This window comes from Cardiocondyla obscurior, linkage group LG21 (assembly GCF_019399895.1).
Source record: "Cardiocondyla obscurior isolate alpha-2009 linkage group LG21, Cobs3.1, whole genome shotgun sequence".
Lineage (NCBI taxonomy): Eukaryota > Metazoa > Arthropoda > Insecta > Hymenoptera > Formicidae > Cardiocondyla > Cardiocondyla obscurior.
Window position 1 is genome coordinate 1,032,299 of NC_091884.1, and position 16,293 is coordinate 1,048,591.

General features: G+C 35.5%; 2 protein-coding genes across 15 annotated transcripts in view; one reads left to right on the forward strand and one right to left on the reverse strand.

Annotated features, from left to right (window-relative positions):
* The first annotated feature begins 219 nt into the window (after nt 1-219).
* Nucleotides 220-1,926, forward strand: Syx8 (syntaxin 8). The gene is made up of 5 exons (XM_070670540.1): nt 220-559; nt 690-884; nt 956-1,206; nt 1,380-1,472; nt 1,580-1,926. Exons 1-5 carry the CDS (start codon nt 525-527, stop codon nt 1,744-1,746), a joined length of 741 nt encoding a protein of 246 aa, XP_070526641.1. The 5' UTR covers nt 220-524; the 3' UTR covers nt 1,747-1,926.
* Nucleotides 1,927-2,053: 127 nt separating this feature from the next.
* The window catches only part of Mtd (TLD domain-containing protein mustard), a 123,231-nt gene continuing 108,991 nt past the window's right edge, over nt 2,054-16,293 (reverse strand). For all 14 annotated transcript variants that reach the window (XM_070670519.1, XM_070670517.1, XM_070670521.1 and 11 more), the window contains 3 exons: nt 9,584-9,865; nt 8,814-8,983; nt 2,054-8,736 (listed from right to left, as the gene is read on the reverse strand). In XM_070670519.1, coding sequence (XP_070526620.1) covers nt 8,601-8,736; nt 8,814-8,983; nt 9,584-9,865 — 588 coding nt within the window. In that variant the 3' untranslated portion in view covers nt 2,054-8,600. The remainder of the gene's footprint in view (nt 8,737-8,813; nt 8,984-9,583; nt 9,866-16,293) is intronic.

Sequence of the window (16,293 nt, forward strand, 5' to 3'; positions counted from 1 at the left end):
GTTCGACGAATAGCACGAGCGGATGTGACAATTGAGCCAATCGCGATCAAGTGTCCTTAAAAAAAAAATAAAATAAACCGCGGAGACAAAGGTGCCAACTTTAAAACTCGTATGCACTATAAATCGGGTGTTTCCTTTCATTCTGATTGGTCGAAACGTAGCTCGAAGTTGCACGTTTTGCCCGCGAAGCGCAGCAGTCGAGTGGTATTGAATTCTACAAGAAATACAAGATTTATATTATTCATGAGTCGTCGCAAGTGATTTTATGGTTATGTACAGAGAGAGAGACAGTCACTCGAGCTTGGTTTTTATTTTGCATTTATGAAGCTGCTATTGTTATTTATCGTCAGTTAAAAAAACTGTCGCCGTTACTTTAATGCATTGTGATTGTGCTAAAATGACGCGACTAAGTGTCTTCCAAATGCAAAATTATAATTAATCCTTTTTTTTTTATAACAAACGATGAAGTACACATTTATGCCTTTTTCGGGATTTTAATATAGATATATATCTTGCAAACGAAAATGGCACTTATTAATATTGAAGGAATCGATCCTTGGTAAATTTATAAATTATACTTTATAAAATAGTTTATAAACTTTATAAAATAATTTATAAAGTATACAATTTTTTTTGTCTACATCCCGGTGATTTATGATATATCTGTATCTATGTCTGTATGTGATTAGGCTCACGGAATACGATGCGTGTGAGAAACTGTTTCGAGAGATTATGGAACAGCTGACTACGCGGGATGGAGAGCCAAAGATGTCGAAAGTCTACGCCAGTCTGTCGGCTAATATAAGGCTGCGTATGAAGCAATATACACAAGAAGTTCAGCAACTAAAAAGCAAAGTCGAAGAGGCAGCTAAATTGAAAACAATGTATATATTTTTTTTTTTAATATAAATTTAAATAGTCTATAGTCTTCTTAAAAATCTAATCTGTTCGACAGAACACTTGAGGAAGCCGAACGTAGAACGAGACAAGTGGAACAGTTGCAGAGCAAAGATATTCAGTTACAAAAATTATACGAGCCGCGTAACGATTACGTGTCGTCGCGCGCCAGTCTGTTAAAAACGAATAGATCAGCATTTGCAGATGGTGGTACAACTTCTTGGGCTGCTGACGATGACGACGACAAACCCTTAGACGTACAAGTATCCGTTGTCGATCTAGCGAATTATCAAGAACAAGTATTAAGAGGTAATTAATAATACAAGATTAACCTAATTGCAACACGATCGATTCAGCCGTTATCGAGAAATGAAGATCTACGGCAGTAATCTCTCGAACGGCGTTTCGCGTAAGAATAATTGTATAGTGTGTTGCATCTGCATACATTATGTGTAACTCGCATTTCTCTAATTTTTTTCTAGAACAAGATAAGGACTTGGAAGAATTATGTAAAGTGATAACTCGCCAGAAAGAAATTGGACAAACGATTAGCAACGAAGTGGATCACCAAAACGGTAAGTAATAAATTTCGAGAAAAATTTTTTAGATACTCTAATATGTACAAAAGCTTTGAAACTTCGTATTTAAATAACTTTATAAATTGTATTATATTGTAACGCAGAAATAATCGATGATCTGGCCGATCACATGGACAGGACTGATGAATCTTTGATCAATAAGACTCGACAAGTTCGTAATATCCAATCCAAAGATAGTACATGTGGCTACTGGGTAGTAATTCTCTTGCTTTTTATCGCTATTGTTATCGTTTCACTGGTGGATATATAGTACGTTATTTTTATCTTATTTTGAGTTGTTCATATCTGCATTAAAGAAATATTACGTTGAAAGTATTTATACCTAAAATAAAAAAAGGTTATTATAATATTTTTTTACTTAAGATTTTTTAATATGGTTTAAGAAATTAATTAAATTAATGTAAAAGATTAATTAAATTAATGTTATATGTAAATAAAAAAATGTATATAAACCAAACTATTAATTTTTTTTAAATTCCTACACTCTCTCTTAAAGATAAAGAAAGAAGTCTCGTGAATTATTGGAAGCGAGGAAAGAAAAAGGTAAACACATCAGATGTATTTTTACATTTTTCTTTTTATATCATAAATATCTATCCTGAATCTGATTCTATGCGAACTTTCTCGGCGCCAGGGATACAAAGAAAAAGATCGCTATTGTTTCTGCGATTAAATTCATTTAAACGAAAGAAGTCTAGACTGCCTTGTGCCGGATACATCCGCTTTCTCAGTATCGCCAGTATTTGCATTCGAACGGTGTCTCCAACGCGTGTTTCTTTATTTAATTTAATTTTTTTTCCCCTTTTCTTTTCGACACGTTCTGCCGGAACAACAGACGAAAGGAATGCCCTAGACTCTTTCTTTTTACAACCCGACACAAATTATCTTGGATTACTATTGTTGTCTGTAGGAGACATGCTATCAGATTGAAATACATATTTACAATTGGCGCAATAGTTTTCCTTTCCAGCGGATATATCGCGTGAATTTACAACACCGTCCCGATTCCCTTTGTCTCGCAAACGGGGGGTTTACTTTTAGTACTTGCTAATCGCCGAGAACACGTCGCTCTTTCATAACATACAATGAGATTTGTTACAACGCCCCGCGTCGAATCTCTGAGCTTCTTGTACTGCAAATTTTTTTTTTGTTTTTTTCTTTCATCGTAATATGGTCGCATATTGGAACATTATGCCGTTGAGTTCAATAAAACTTTTGTTCTGCCTATATTCTCTGGTTATAACAGAATTTTCGCTGCGCTAGCTAGTTGTCACTAGAATTGTTTCATTTTGTTTTTCAACACAGATTGCTACTAATGTCACATCAATTATCCAGATTTCTTTTTTTTTTCTTTTTTTTTTTGTTTTTCGCACTTGAACCAAACAGCTTCTTTGATCGCAATAAGAATTATGCTCTACGGATACCTGTCTACATTAACAGCCGATCAAACATTTATGCAACAAGGGATCGTTTTCCTAAGCATTAGTCAAAGTTAACTGATGTTCAAACCGATGCCTCGCCTCTTCCCGAAGGGCAAAAGAAATGAGAGAGAGAGAAAGAGCGAAAGAGATATTGAATCAGTTAAATCTCAGTTAACTTTAATTAATTGTTCGCGACAGCTGTTCGCACGACGACGCAAAAGCAAACGCAATTAAATGGGCTTTTTTTTTCTCTGAAGCATCATTCGAAAAAACAGACATTTTCTTCCAGTTTTACAAGTATTAGCCGCGTTAATTATAGAGTAGACGCACACCAATAACGTAGTATACACAGTGTTAATTATGTGTTCCATAGCGAGTGACCAAAGTGGCTTGTGCGCTGACTCCAGTGTTTAAGATCTTACCTCGACCTCTCAACATCTCTACTCTCTCTCTCTTACTGATAATATATATATAATATATAATATATATTTCTTTATATATATTAGAATCTTTTTTTTTTGTTTAATTATGTCAAATGGGTCCCGTTAGCCGCTAATCGCTTCACATTTATCGCCACTGGCCCGAGTTAAATGCGTCGTTTCGTGTTCTCAATAACGTGCTCATTAACGAGGACGAGGACGACGACGACAACTTTATCTAACTAAACATTGAAGAACATCGAACTGTTTATGCGTGTTCAAGTCCCTGCAGTCAGTCTGAATCTAATTGACAATTGTGTATACCAAAGGTATGTGTCTTCTTGTGCTGCTTGCTTGAGTTTATATCCCTTCACTTCTTTCCGAATCTCTTCCATCCGTTTTTCTTTTTACATTAAATTCGCTAACGATCGCTAATATCGGCTACGAGTGTGTATTCGTAGGTACATGTTATACCGAGCGTACAATTTTTAGCGTAAAATGTTTTTTATATATACACAGATTACACGTACCCATTATTTTAGAGCGCAATATATGCAGAGTGTTCCATCATTCCTGCAATACAACTTTTTAACAATCACGTAATCTTATATATTTTTTTTTTAATTAATACTTTAGATTTTAATTAAACCACATCTTAAATCTTATTATTACATATTTATCTTGATACTAAATTAAATGACATTAAGAAAAAGCTAAATAATAAATTAATACGTCTATACGATTAATCTTCAAAATTTTGAACGTAAGTATAACACTGTCCTAAATTTTTTCTTCAAATTTTTAACAAGAAAAAAAAAAAACTCAACGTTTAACATATCAATCGATCAAGAAAACTCACACGAATAAAACGGAACACTCTGCATATCCCTGTATATCCTTAGGCTAACACAACCATTATCATTCAGCAGTTTGGACATAGAGAAGCACAAGTGTTCTATTGTTAGAACGCATAATAGCAATTTTTCGTTTTAATTATCCTCCAAGCGATGAAACATTATAGTCGTGTGTTCCAACTGCGAAATATATATATTTTCTTTTTAACGCTGCTCATTGTAACGCATCCCCAAGTCGGATATGTATATAGCGAATTGTGACATTACTCTGACAGGTTCTAAGTTCGTCACGCTGTTAATGTAAAAGCTGTATCTTCTGTTATCGAAAAATACAATATGCCGAAAATTACATAATCATAATGGTTAGTTTAACGACTTCTTGGGAGAGGAGTCTCGCAGGAGATGTGTCTTACAAACGTGCACTGGCCGAAATACGCCCATACATATGACTATAACGAATGATTTCCTATATGGAAATTTCCTGTATGGAAATCATCTGTTACAGTCGGGATATACTTTGTTTTTTTTTCTAATTTCACTCACTACGTTCAGTGGCGGATTGGAACATCTCAGAGCTCTAAACATTGTTTTTTAACTGTGAATAATTTGGACTATCTCTAATTTTCTTACATTATACAATATATAAAATCATACCGTAGGGGTAATTTAAATGGTTGATATCTGAAGTAATGATCTGTCAACTGTATAATCTCAAGTATTCATATAACAAATATTCAATAATCCGCCACTGGATACATTTTAGTTTAGTTCTACAGAGGCAGTACCGCATGTTTATTTGAATACTTTAGATAATCTCTCGCGTACATAGATCGAGACGCTTTCGTGGAAGAGGAAAAGCGAATCTCATTCAGGTGACGACGAGGAGAATCATTCGTATTGACAGACGGCGTACAGTATCCACAGGTGTGCGAGAAAATGCACACAGTCATACATATAACTGTAATTATTAATTAGTAAACATTTTTCATAATAAATCTCACTACGCATATAAATTAAATCTTACGAATATCTTTTCATCACCTCTACTCTGCAAGGTTCACAAATGTCGAAACAATATAGACCTATCGAGCTCATTTTGGAGGCGTTTGATCACGCATATACATTGTTACAATGGTTCTATTCATGCCGGCTTGACTGCGAATTACAATGACAAAGAACACGAAAAATACGAAATAAAGAAAAATTCAGATGAACAGAAAGCTCCCAGAAATACTTAATATTTTATTTTTGTTACAGTGCACATTGACATCTTGAGGTTTTTTTTTCTTTTTCCACAATAAGGCGAGGATTATGAGTAACTCTTTTCTTTTCATTTGGCTTATTGTTATAGTCACCTGCTGTTGAATGCACATACTTCGCTCTTTCTCGCACACAATGCTGTTATCTTTACCGCGGATTTCGAATTCGTCTATTCCACGAGCAACGTTTACACAATCGTACGCACGCTTTGTTAGTCAAAAAAAGCGAAAAGATTTCCATCTCAAGGTGTTTTTTTTTTTTTTTTTTTTTTCGTGTATGTGATACGTGATGTAAATGATGGTGTCGCGTAACATGAAACCACATGATGTATCATCGAAGCGATTCGATAAATCGTCTAGTAGCGTAACTCTTTTTTTTTGTGTTTTTTTATTTTTTTTTTCTTTAATTTTTTATTTAATATCACATGATTACGCCTAGTATCTAATTTATCTTCTAAGCAACTCTAATCGTACACAATGTTAGTATGTATCGCATTGAGTGTACAAATTCGAGATTCGCTACTCTAACAAAGCCGGTAATGCTGCACGTTGACTGGATACTCTTGTTTGTGCTTCGTCGACATCGTGGGATCGAGAAACGATCTCGATAGATATTAGGATTTCGCTAGATATGCACACGAAAATGGAAAACTCTATGCTCACTCGTGGCGAGTTCGCGAGACTCGGTAAAGGTCTACCTTTTAACGTCTACATCCGTTATCACGTGGAAAATTAAACTCATTGGAATTGTGTCAGTTTCATATTCTTATCAAGTGTCATTCTGTACTCTGCCCAATCAGTGGCTTTGATCACGCATTTTCATTTCTTTTCTTTTTTTGTTTTCGTTTTTTTTTTCTTTTTTTTTTAGTGCATTTTATAACCAGTGCGCGAACACTTGGGTCTCATTCTCCTCTTGGGATATCTTGGATCGAGCGTTCAGTCTTTCGAACGTTCTCCGATGACGTACATCAGCAGAGAGGGATCGTGTGTCATGTGTGAGAAAGAGGTAAATAGGTAAAGGTAGATCAAAAGTTTTCTGCGTGAATTTTATTGTGCTCGCATGAGTCGTGTTGTCGTTAGTTTAATAAGCACTCTTGGTCGTCGTACGCGGCCCTGCTGATCGGCAACCGACCGCCAGAGGAACGCCTTCGTTAAGATTACGAGAGATCGTAATCACGTATAGAAACGATACAACGCGTGATCGTAGAATAAAAATTGTATCTAGGATGATCCTGGAAAGGAGAAAGATATTCGCCATTAGTGTCGGCATTAGTTCTATGTGGTATAAAATGTGTGATTTATTAAAGGTCGTGGGTCAGTAACACGCGCCAAAGTGGGTCTTCTTAAACAGCTGCGACACATCCACAATATCCGTAACATAATGTGTTAGAAAAAATTCGTCGAATCTCACGCAATATCGTGATAACTGATAAAAAAAAAAGGTTTCTTTTTTTTTTGCGTTCTTTTCTTCTTTTTCTTATGCTTGAGAATCGCTCGTCTTGCGCGCGTACAAGATTTTGTTCTTCTTGCTCTCATTTTTTTGCAAATAGACGAAATGCGCCAGATAGAAATGGGCGGATACACACGTTCGGTTTTAACTCAACAATGCTCGCGCGAACGATAGATATTATAAGCTCGAACAGTGTGATTGTGTATATAATCGGTTGTACAAAGTTAGACTATGTCTAAAAGAGCATTGTAATGCGATTAGAACGCAATGATTCATAGTCAGACGTGCTATCTAGAATGATCAATTGTTTGTATTAGGAAATTCGTACGTTGATAGGAAAATGGATTCACGCTCGAGATACTCGCTCATGTCGCGAGTACACTTGGCGGAGAGAGACAAAGAGAGCGAAGCAGGCACAGGCATGTGTGTTCGTTGTGGTCACTCGTAACTCCAAAGCACATTTACTAATTTATTGACAAAATTCACGAATATGCTCTGACTCAAGTCAATCCACAAATCATTGATTCTTCGTTTCTCTTCTAATCGTAAGATCAGCTCGAGGTATCTCTTTCTCTAAAATTACTTCTTTTTTTTTTCTCAGATCATTATACTTGATTGCACGAGAACACACTTCCCGCAATCTGTGTATCAATCCTCATGTGTATGCATGTATGATGTATATACGTGTCGTGTATATTTTTTTGGCTCAATATCTGCATTATACATGACGAGCTACACAGCGTTCCGTTAAGAGTTCTCTCTACTTGTGTAATCAAAACCAATCATTGTAACACGATCATAGTATATATATGTATATATATATGTATATATATATGTACATTTACTATCTACATTATCTACACATCAACAAACTGTTAGTTTTAGCATCTTTATCGTCTTGAATTTGTAAATTATTTTCTTTTAAACGTTATGTATCTCGCCTCGCAACTTGCAACCACATCATTTCCAATCATTCATACTTTCATTCTTTTATCACCATAATCATTATTATAATCACTTAGCATCATCATCACCATCATCATCATCATTATTATTATCATAATTATATCGGCGTTATATGCGTAATCTCGACTAGTTCGAAGTAACAATTATCGTACGAAGTAATTATATATTCTTCGACTCTCGATCAACTTACAAATAATTGGAAATCAAATTGACGAGCAACATTTAACTCGCGACAATTATTTATTCAACAAAATATTTAAAAAAATAAAATAAATATGCCAACTTAAAAAAAAAAAGAAAAAAAGACAAGGAGTCAGTGGCAATTAACGACAATCAATAGCTACGCGATATGCAAGTAAACATGCACTGTTACATCACACGTTATGATCGCATAACTTCGGGCCACGACAGTCTCTTTTACAAACATTCGTCGTCGCTTCTTGTCGAATTTCACTACATCTTCAGGCAAAGCCATCGTTGTCTCTTCGTGGACATTTGATAATTCCTTTTACCTCAGGAAATTATACTGTCCAACACTGGGCGAGATTTCTTCAAATGGCGATCGAGTTAATCAGCGTCGTGACGACAGTAACACGACTCAACTCCTTCGACAATGTTCTTAGAATCATTAGTCTTCCTCTAATCTCTCCTGGAGGCGAATCTTCGTGAAGTTCAGGTTAAATTAGGCTGTGGTGATGGCGAAGGAGTGGCGGGTTGGGGGTACAAGGCCATGTCCTATATGAATGCCCAACATTCTAACGTTTTAACGACAAAATCTTCACGCGGCGCCAACGGCTCGTTGCCGTACGTGCTGCAAGATTGTGTCCTGCCCTGATATAGATCACCATCCAACCAAAGCCCAAATTTGCCACTAAAAACGAAACCGATTCCGTAAAATCGTCATCTAACAATAAAAGAACAAGAAAAAAAAAAGTGAGAGAAACTTACTCTCCAGCACCAATTGCTAAGCTCTCATTGTTGCCTTTGATAAAGTACAGGTTGTCTCCTGTCCAGTTGAAACACTGGAACCTTGGCGTAAACCTAAACAGCAGAGACTCACCGGTACCGTAAAAGTGATCGCTTACGTGCAGGGAGCACGAAGTCAATGCACCAAAAACCTGTAATGAAATTAAATAATTAATAAAAATTGTAACATGCACATGGTAAAATTGAGAAAAATGTATTTCACGGTGTATGATTATTTTGAGCTTGTAATAAACCATTCAAATACACGACTTAGTGACAAGTTAATTCAGACGGATGCATTTACGAAGTAAGATCAACGAACAAAAAAGTTTTATGAAAATCCACGTTATTCTCTCAGTCGGACTAATTATAATAAATGTGAAACTTTGTACTTCGAATTAATTAGTCGACTTCACCATTTTATCTCTAAATGTATTCTACTCATAATTAAATAATATATCCTTCTAAAATAATAATCCTGAAAAATTAATTCGTTTAATAAAGAACAAACAATTTTTATATAAATAATTACATTTTTAATTATATTTTTAAACCTGTTTTCTTGATGTGTACGCGCAGAATGCTGTTATCCGATACTCTAACGTAACATTAAAAAAAAAGCCAATGCTGCAATCATAGATGCAATCGTTGTACAGATTGCAAGATTTATTTTCAGAGGCAGCATTCTTGACTCGAATTAGAACCGATTGACCAATCGACTGTGGCTCGAATTAAGAGAACAAGGCACTCACGCTGCCCTCCGTGTCTTCGACGACCAGCAGGATCGGACTTTCAACTTTTGCCATTTTTCGGTACATGCTGTTGAGGCTGAAGCCATGCTGGCTGGTACTGAAGACGAGAGTCCACTGATAACCTTCCGCTCTCGCGGGGAGGTGACGGCATAGCTGTTCCCTGTGCTCGTCGCTGAGTATTTCCGTCGTGCCAATGAGGTCGGGCACAATGACATCGTTATCCAGAGAAATGGCACTGTTCGCGTAAAGAGCCCGCCTGAACTCCTCGCTCATAGACAGTACCTGCGAATGAGGAATGCATTTAATGGCGTGTTTCCCGAGGGCGCATTCTTCGACAACGATACGAATATCGCGAGATCTAATCGAGGAGGTGAGAAGTACATTTCATCTCTACCGATAACGGATTCCATGAGAAGATGATCGTGACACAAATGGATGTGCATAATGATCTAAATAATGCTTCGTTAGTATGTATGGGCGACGCGGTTGATATTTGAGGACACATGTGAAACGACAAACTTCTAGTGTTCGTTAAACACAAAAACTATCTAGCAACATGCACGTGGTGTCTACTTTTGGATACGATGAATAAAAGACTCTGGAGTACTTTCAAGTCGAATTAATATTGAATTAGAGGCGGGCAAGATATTGAAATAATAATTAATTGTAATATATATTTTTAGGAGATATAATATAGATTCGTTGGAAGAATATTTCAATATCCTGCCTGGCTTCGAATTCTTGAAGTCTCTGAGCGAAACCTTTCGCTTTTTCTCGTTTAATTGACCATAAATATGTGACGCTGAGGGCATTAGTTGTTCCGACCTTCTGACCTCCTCGGTTTAACTAAATCTAAGCACATTTAGGGCACTACCACATCCAAGTGTCGTGTTGTACTCTGTTAATACCGCTCTCACGTAACCGCAGCGGGTGTTGCGTTTATTCAAGTCAATTGCCGGATAATTATTAACGTGGGAGGCCACCGTGAAATGTGTGCCAATATTAAATTACTTTTGTTCGCCTGCCATCACATGGAGTCGTTTAGCTTCGCACCACGCACGATAATGCAATACGCGCGTGAGCGAATGCAAATTCTGCGCGGTGCATATTCATATTTAAAAATAAAAAAAAAAAAAAAAAAGACCCCCTCAAAGGTAATATCTGAAACGCTGAAGTTATCATATTTTAAACGGTTCTGAAATGAAATAGAATCGGGGAGGTTTATCATCGATTGTATTGCATCAAATTAAAAAGTCGCATAAATGACGAGCGGAATATCGGAGGTCAAATAAAAATTGTAATAAATTTGAATACAATTGAAGCTTAAAGAATTGCAATATTTTTTTAATCAATAAGATTACGAAGTACAAAAAAAAAAAAAAAAAAAAGAGAGATTAAATTATCAAAACGACTTTGTATGCAGTATTATTTCTACGAAATTAAAAAGTATTTAATTTTAAATATTAATTACGTGTCTCTACATGGGAGAATAAAATGTGCTCTTAATTGGTTGCTATAAATATTGCTTGATTTGGTAAGAGACGTAAGACAGAAATGATTATGTTATGTTTATACCACGAACAATACATAAAACGTGAAAGACAAAAGTCTGGACATGTGCGCACATATACATTTTAATGAAAGTCTGTTATACGTATTGTTCAGAAACGTTTATCACATTGTTTGCGAATAAAATTTTATTTAATTCACTTCTCGAGAAAGAAAGAGAAAGAATTGAAGTCGCGTTTTCTAAAAGCAATTTAACTTTCCTTCTGTAATGAAGTTGTATACGTGATCTTTGCTTGTCCGATGACACGACTTTGAAGTAAATGAAAGGGAAAGATTCATTACTACACTTTGACATTACATATCTTAGCGGAGTATTAAATTTTCAAAGAACTTTCAAATGACGTCAAAAGAATGGCAAAGTTAGATCACAGGTTATCGTTGAAATATATACATATATGAGACCGCCAATAATTTTTTTTTTTTTTTTTTAATCTCTCTGGCAATACGAGCGCAAACCGACATTAAATTAATATGATGAATTTCATAAACGTAGCAGAAACAATGTGATGTTTGGGGTGGTATTATCGCATGATTATCTCTTATTATGTTCCCATTATTTATGTTATGTGCGTACTACGGAAAAATTATGTGCCAACGGTACTGTTTACTTGCTGTGTTTTCAACATTATCAGTCATTATCAAGCAAACCTGTCTCCTTTGCAATGAAAAATAAACAAAAAAATTTCCGATAACCTCTGATCTTGCGATTGGAAGAATTTTAGCTTTCATACGAATTGCCTCGTGAGTTCGCAGCTGCCCTGACATCCTCAGATAATGTTATTTTAACGTTTAGGATGCGTGACGAGAAGAAATATCAACAGAGATCACAGATCTAGAAGAGCCGAGCAAACATTCGTCTTTTCTTATTGAATTTTTATTTTTTTTTATATAAAATTAAATGTTAATAAAATATTGTATGATATCAAATTGATAATCTATGTCAATTAAAAATTCGACAATCTAAAACTGATAATTTTAGAAGCAAATTAATTTCGATCTTTTATTTTCAAGGTATTAGAATTTTTTCTAAATTAAAAAAAAAATTTTTATATACACTTCGCAATTAATAAAATTTGATAATATTTTTTTTTTAACGTAAATAGCAGCCTGACGTTTATTCATATATAATGATTACGTTATCGCGTCATGCGAGATTGCATACCTATCGTATTTTTGACATTTATCTTTCGTCCGTGGACGGACATAAAAATATCATCACTGTCGGTCAATCAGTTTTTCGCTGCGAAGTTTTTCAAAGCTCATTATCATTATCGGCCACTTCACTGGACGCATCGCGTTAATTTCAATTTGATAGCGCGACATGCTATTCCAGATGTTCCGTGCAAACAGCTCGTTAGCCAGTACGGTTATCGACTTTTTGATAAATTAGTTGGGGGAAATAATAGTGATCTTTATAAACAATTTTTTAATTATTATTTATATAGAGATAAAATGCATTACGCGGCAACTCGTTTATTTTGTGAAGTTTAGCTTTTCAAACATTAATTTTATATTTATTAAAAAAAAAGAAAAAGAAAAAAAATAAAAGAGCGACTTTTAAATTGAGATATCAACCAAGCTACACATTATTGTATTTCAATTTTGTTTTTTAAGGAAAAGATAAAAATAAAAGAAGTACATTGCGTGCTTTTGTCACAACGCATAATTTAACTTAATACGATCCGCAATACTCGGATTAGCAATTGTTACGTCGAGTGATGAAACGACAACAACAACTTAAAGCAGTTTCGTACAAAAAAAAAAGACGTACATGATTTCAAAAATACACGAAGTTTAAAATAAATTTTTGAATTAATTAAATGTTAATTTTTTTTTCCCCTTGAAATTATACGTAATACAAAAGAATCGAGTTAATCGAAATGTCAATATCTGTCGTTAATATAAATCTAATGAAGAGCCTTTTCTATTTCACTTCTTATTATTTTATTAACTTAACAATAGAGCGACAAAAACAATTTTACAAAAGAAACACCAGCTGGTGCGTCACAAAAGGCGGGACTTTCACGTGCTCGTTTAGAAAAATAAGCTACAAGAGACCATCTCAAACGCTTCTTTTCAGATTGGTGCAAACGAGTATCAAAATAGAACGCGGAAGACTGTGTTCCATTCCTCTGATAGGTAAACGACCGTGAAAAGCCGATTAGTTGAGCGTTGGTGAGTAAATGTCTAATTAGATTGTTTAATGCAGAAAAAAAAAAAAAATTATAAATTCGTTTTACAAACGACTCAAAGGAATAAACTAATTTTCCTGATAAAAATAACATGCCCATTATAATTTGAGACTGCCCAGAATCGCGTCCTAAAAACTATGATCGAATTTTTCTCACTTTTAACGTCTTATTTTTAACGCTCACCGTTGTTTAAGACACATAACAGCCGCGGAAATAAATAGAAAAAATTATAATAAATAAGTTTACGCTGATTAATTGATAAAACTCACCGCTAGCATTCTCGTGGAATGTTGAAAAACGTAATTCAAAATGGGACACGGATCGACGATCATCGTCGGCGAGTAAAATTATATCGGTACCGCGAACTTGGAACTTTGGAGTATCGTCGATTTAAATTAAATTTTCAACAAGCGTCGAAAACTTTAAGCTAATATTTTTCTTTTTCCGATTAAGCACTGCGATCAACGAACTTCTCGTTCAACCACCAGCTGGACCAAGTAAGTGGATTATCGCGGACGAATTTTATACGCGACGGTCGGCAGAGTTTAGTGCGATCGGCGGGACAAATCGGTCGAGACTGAACGATGCTAAAGGCACTCGGTTCGATTTCTTAACTTGACTATATCCCGTGTAAAAGCTCGCTATAAAAATCTTTAATCGGGATAAGTTTCCGGTCTCCCTTCTTCTTACTTAATGTCAAGTACACATAAATTATTGCCGAATGCTCGCGCCGGCCTCGAAATGCATTATTCTGGCGCGGGCGATCGTCCTTCGATCTTCTAGCCGTCCTGATAGCGACTCTGATACGCGACCGACGCGTATTGACCGTAAAGAAGGAAAGACGCGAATGAAGCCCGATCTACCAAAACCGCTTTAAATGACGCTCGTAATAAGAAACTTCCGCGTGCTGTTATGATTTCATGGATTTCCGTATACTTATCTTGAGGCGAGCAATACTACTTTTTTACGCGAGGACAAAATAATTTAGGGATACTCGAGAATAAATATACGGCATTTCCTTATTAATGTATCATAAAACATTTAATACTAACGTAATAATAATGTCGAAATAAGTAATTTAATAATTTAGTAACATATGTAGAAATAATTAAATCGTTCGTTAAAAAAAAAAAGAAAAAAAAAAGAATAATAAAAAGATATCTAATTAAATCATTATTCGATAGCAGTTTCCGATTTAAAAGAAACTTTATCGGATCTAAATATAGCAAGTCTCACTTCCTTCCATTCATTTAATTACATTAAATAAGGCAGATAAAACAAAGGTTTCGATAGATTGCAAGTTAACTTTATCACTTTCGAGACCAAGTCGGGGCTTGGGATTAGCGATTCGGCAAGAAATTCCATTACTTTGATAAAGATTAGGTGACAAATAACCGCTTATCTCGTGCGACGACTTTATTCCAGCGGGTGAAAAATTTTCCGCGATGAAATTGTTTAAACGTTATTGAGGCTAAGAATAAATCATTGTTTAATTAAAACGAATGCCGCGCAGGTACGCAGTTACTATGTATTCATCTCGATTACTCTGATACGAGATGCCGATTCGTACGGCCGGGTTTACATATGCTAATCTTATGAATAAATTGTCAAGTACCAGGCGAGACAAGCCATCATTAATCAGAGATGGGAAAAACATTAAACGCCGATAACTCGCGCGAGTTGATGAAGATTTCAATCGACGCCGGGTTTATGCACGGGATGTCCCGGGGCTCGATTAATGAACACCGGCGTACGTTTTTCGAACGAAAACGATATTCTCCGTTTAGAGAAAAATAAAAATAAAATAAAAAACGGACGTTGCGCGGCGAAACTGCGAAGATTATTCGTAAACGCGCGTAGACATCGTACACGTTTATTACGTAATCTTTATTCCGAGATGACGAGCGAAAGAATGATCGAATCTTGAGTATATCTGTTTTTTTTTTCTTTTTCCTTTTTTTACTTATTTTTTTTTTTAATCGAGTTTTAATTGAGATCGAAGCAAGACGGAAGCGGCCGGAGACATTGAAAATATAGATCGCCCATTACGATGGATAATAAAGCTCGCGTAGCCGGCCTATAAATTGCCTTCAATTGCGGGCCGACTATAACGTGATCCGCTAATCGAAATTTCCTGGCTGTTAGCTACGCGAGGAGTGTTATTGTGGGACATAATGCGTGAGCACAGAGGATGGTTTAATGTCGTAAGTAGCTAAAGCACAATTATATAATTTCGCAAAAAAGTGACGACGTTGCTTTTATAATTTTGACTGCGAGATCATTACGCAAGTCTTTCACGGCGTTATACCAATCGAGAAAATATGTTGAAATATATATTTCGACACCACATACTAGCAAGAGTGTCGCCTGTTATTCTCGTGTCCATTAAACTGTTCGATTATTCAATGTAACAATTTTATTTAATAATAAAAACACGAATGAAACTCGCTTAAACGAAGGATCATCTTTTTTTTGTGCCAAGCAAAAAAGAAAAGAAAGAAAGAAAAAAAAAAAAAAAGTTATCTCTGGATTATAAAACTGTTTACACTCCGAAGAGATCGATAAAATTTTTTTTTTCCCTTAAGTAATTGTAAGATTCGCGATGCATATTTTAAAATAATCTGTGGAAACTTGATTCCACATATGGAAAGTTCATAAAAGGCGTTAAAAGCCGGCGATGAGTGTTAACATTCAAGGAGACCAGGAAATGCCTACGAAAAGATTGTGAAGGGTGACTGCGATCGTTATTGACAATCGCGCCGCACGACCAATATCCGACGATTTCCTTTAAAATTCCGAGATAACGCGAGGAAGTAAATATGAAAATTAATGAGCAAGCTACGTCTTGAATGCGCGTCAGCGCACGCAAATGCCATTTCATATTAAATCTGTTATTTTACTTTGTAAACATTTCTAAATAAAACGTAGCACGGCTATCATAAGTTATTA

Excerpts from the sequence above, each read along its gene's own strand:
- Syx8 (XM_070670540.1), top strand. The coding sequence starts at position 525 with ATGGCACTTATTAATATTGAAGGAATCGATCCTTG. Across the intron at positions 560-689 it reads ATTGAAGGAATCGATCCTTG|GCTCACGGAATACGATGCGT; the intron begins GTAAATTTATAA and ends GTATGTGATTAG. Across the intron at positions 1,473-1,579 it reads CGAAGTGGATCACCAAAACG|AAATAATCGATGATCTGGCC; the intron begins GTAAGTAATAAA and ends ATTGTAACGCAG.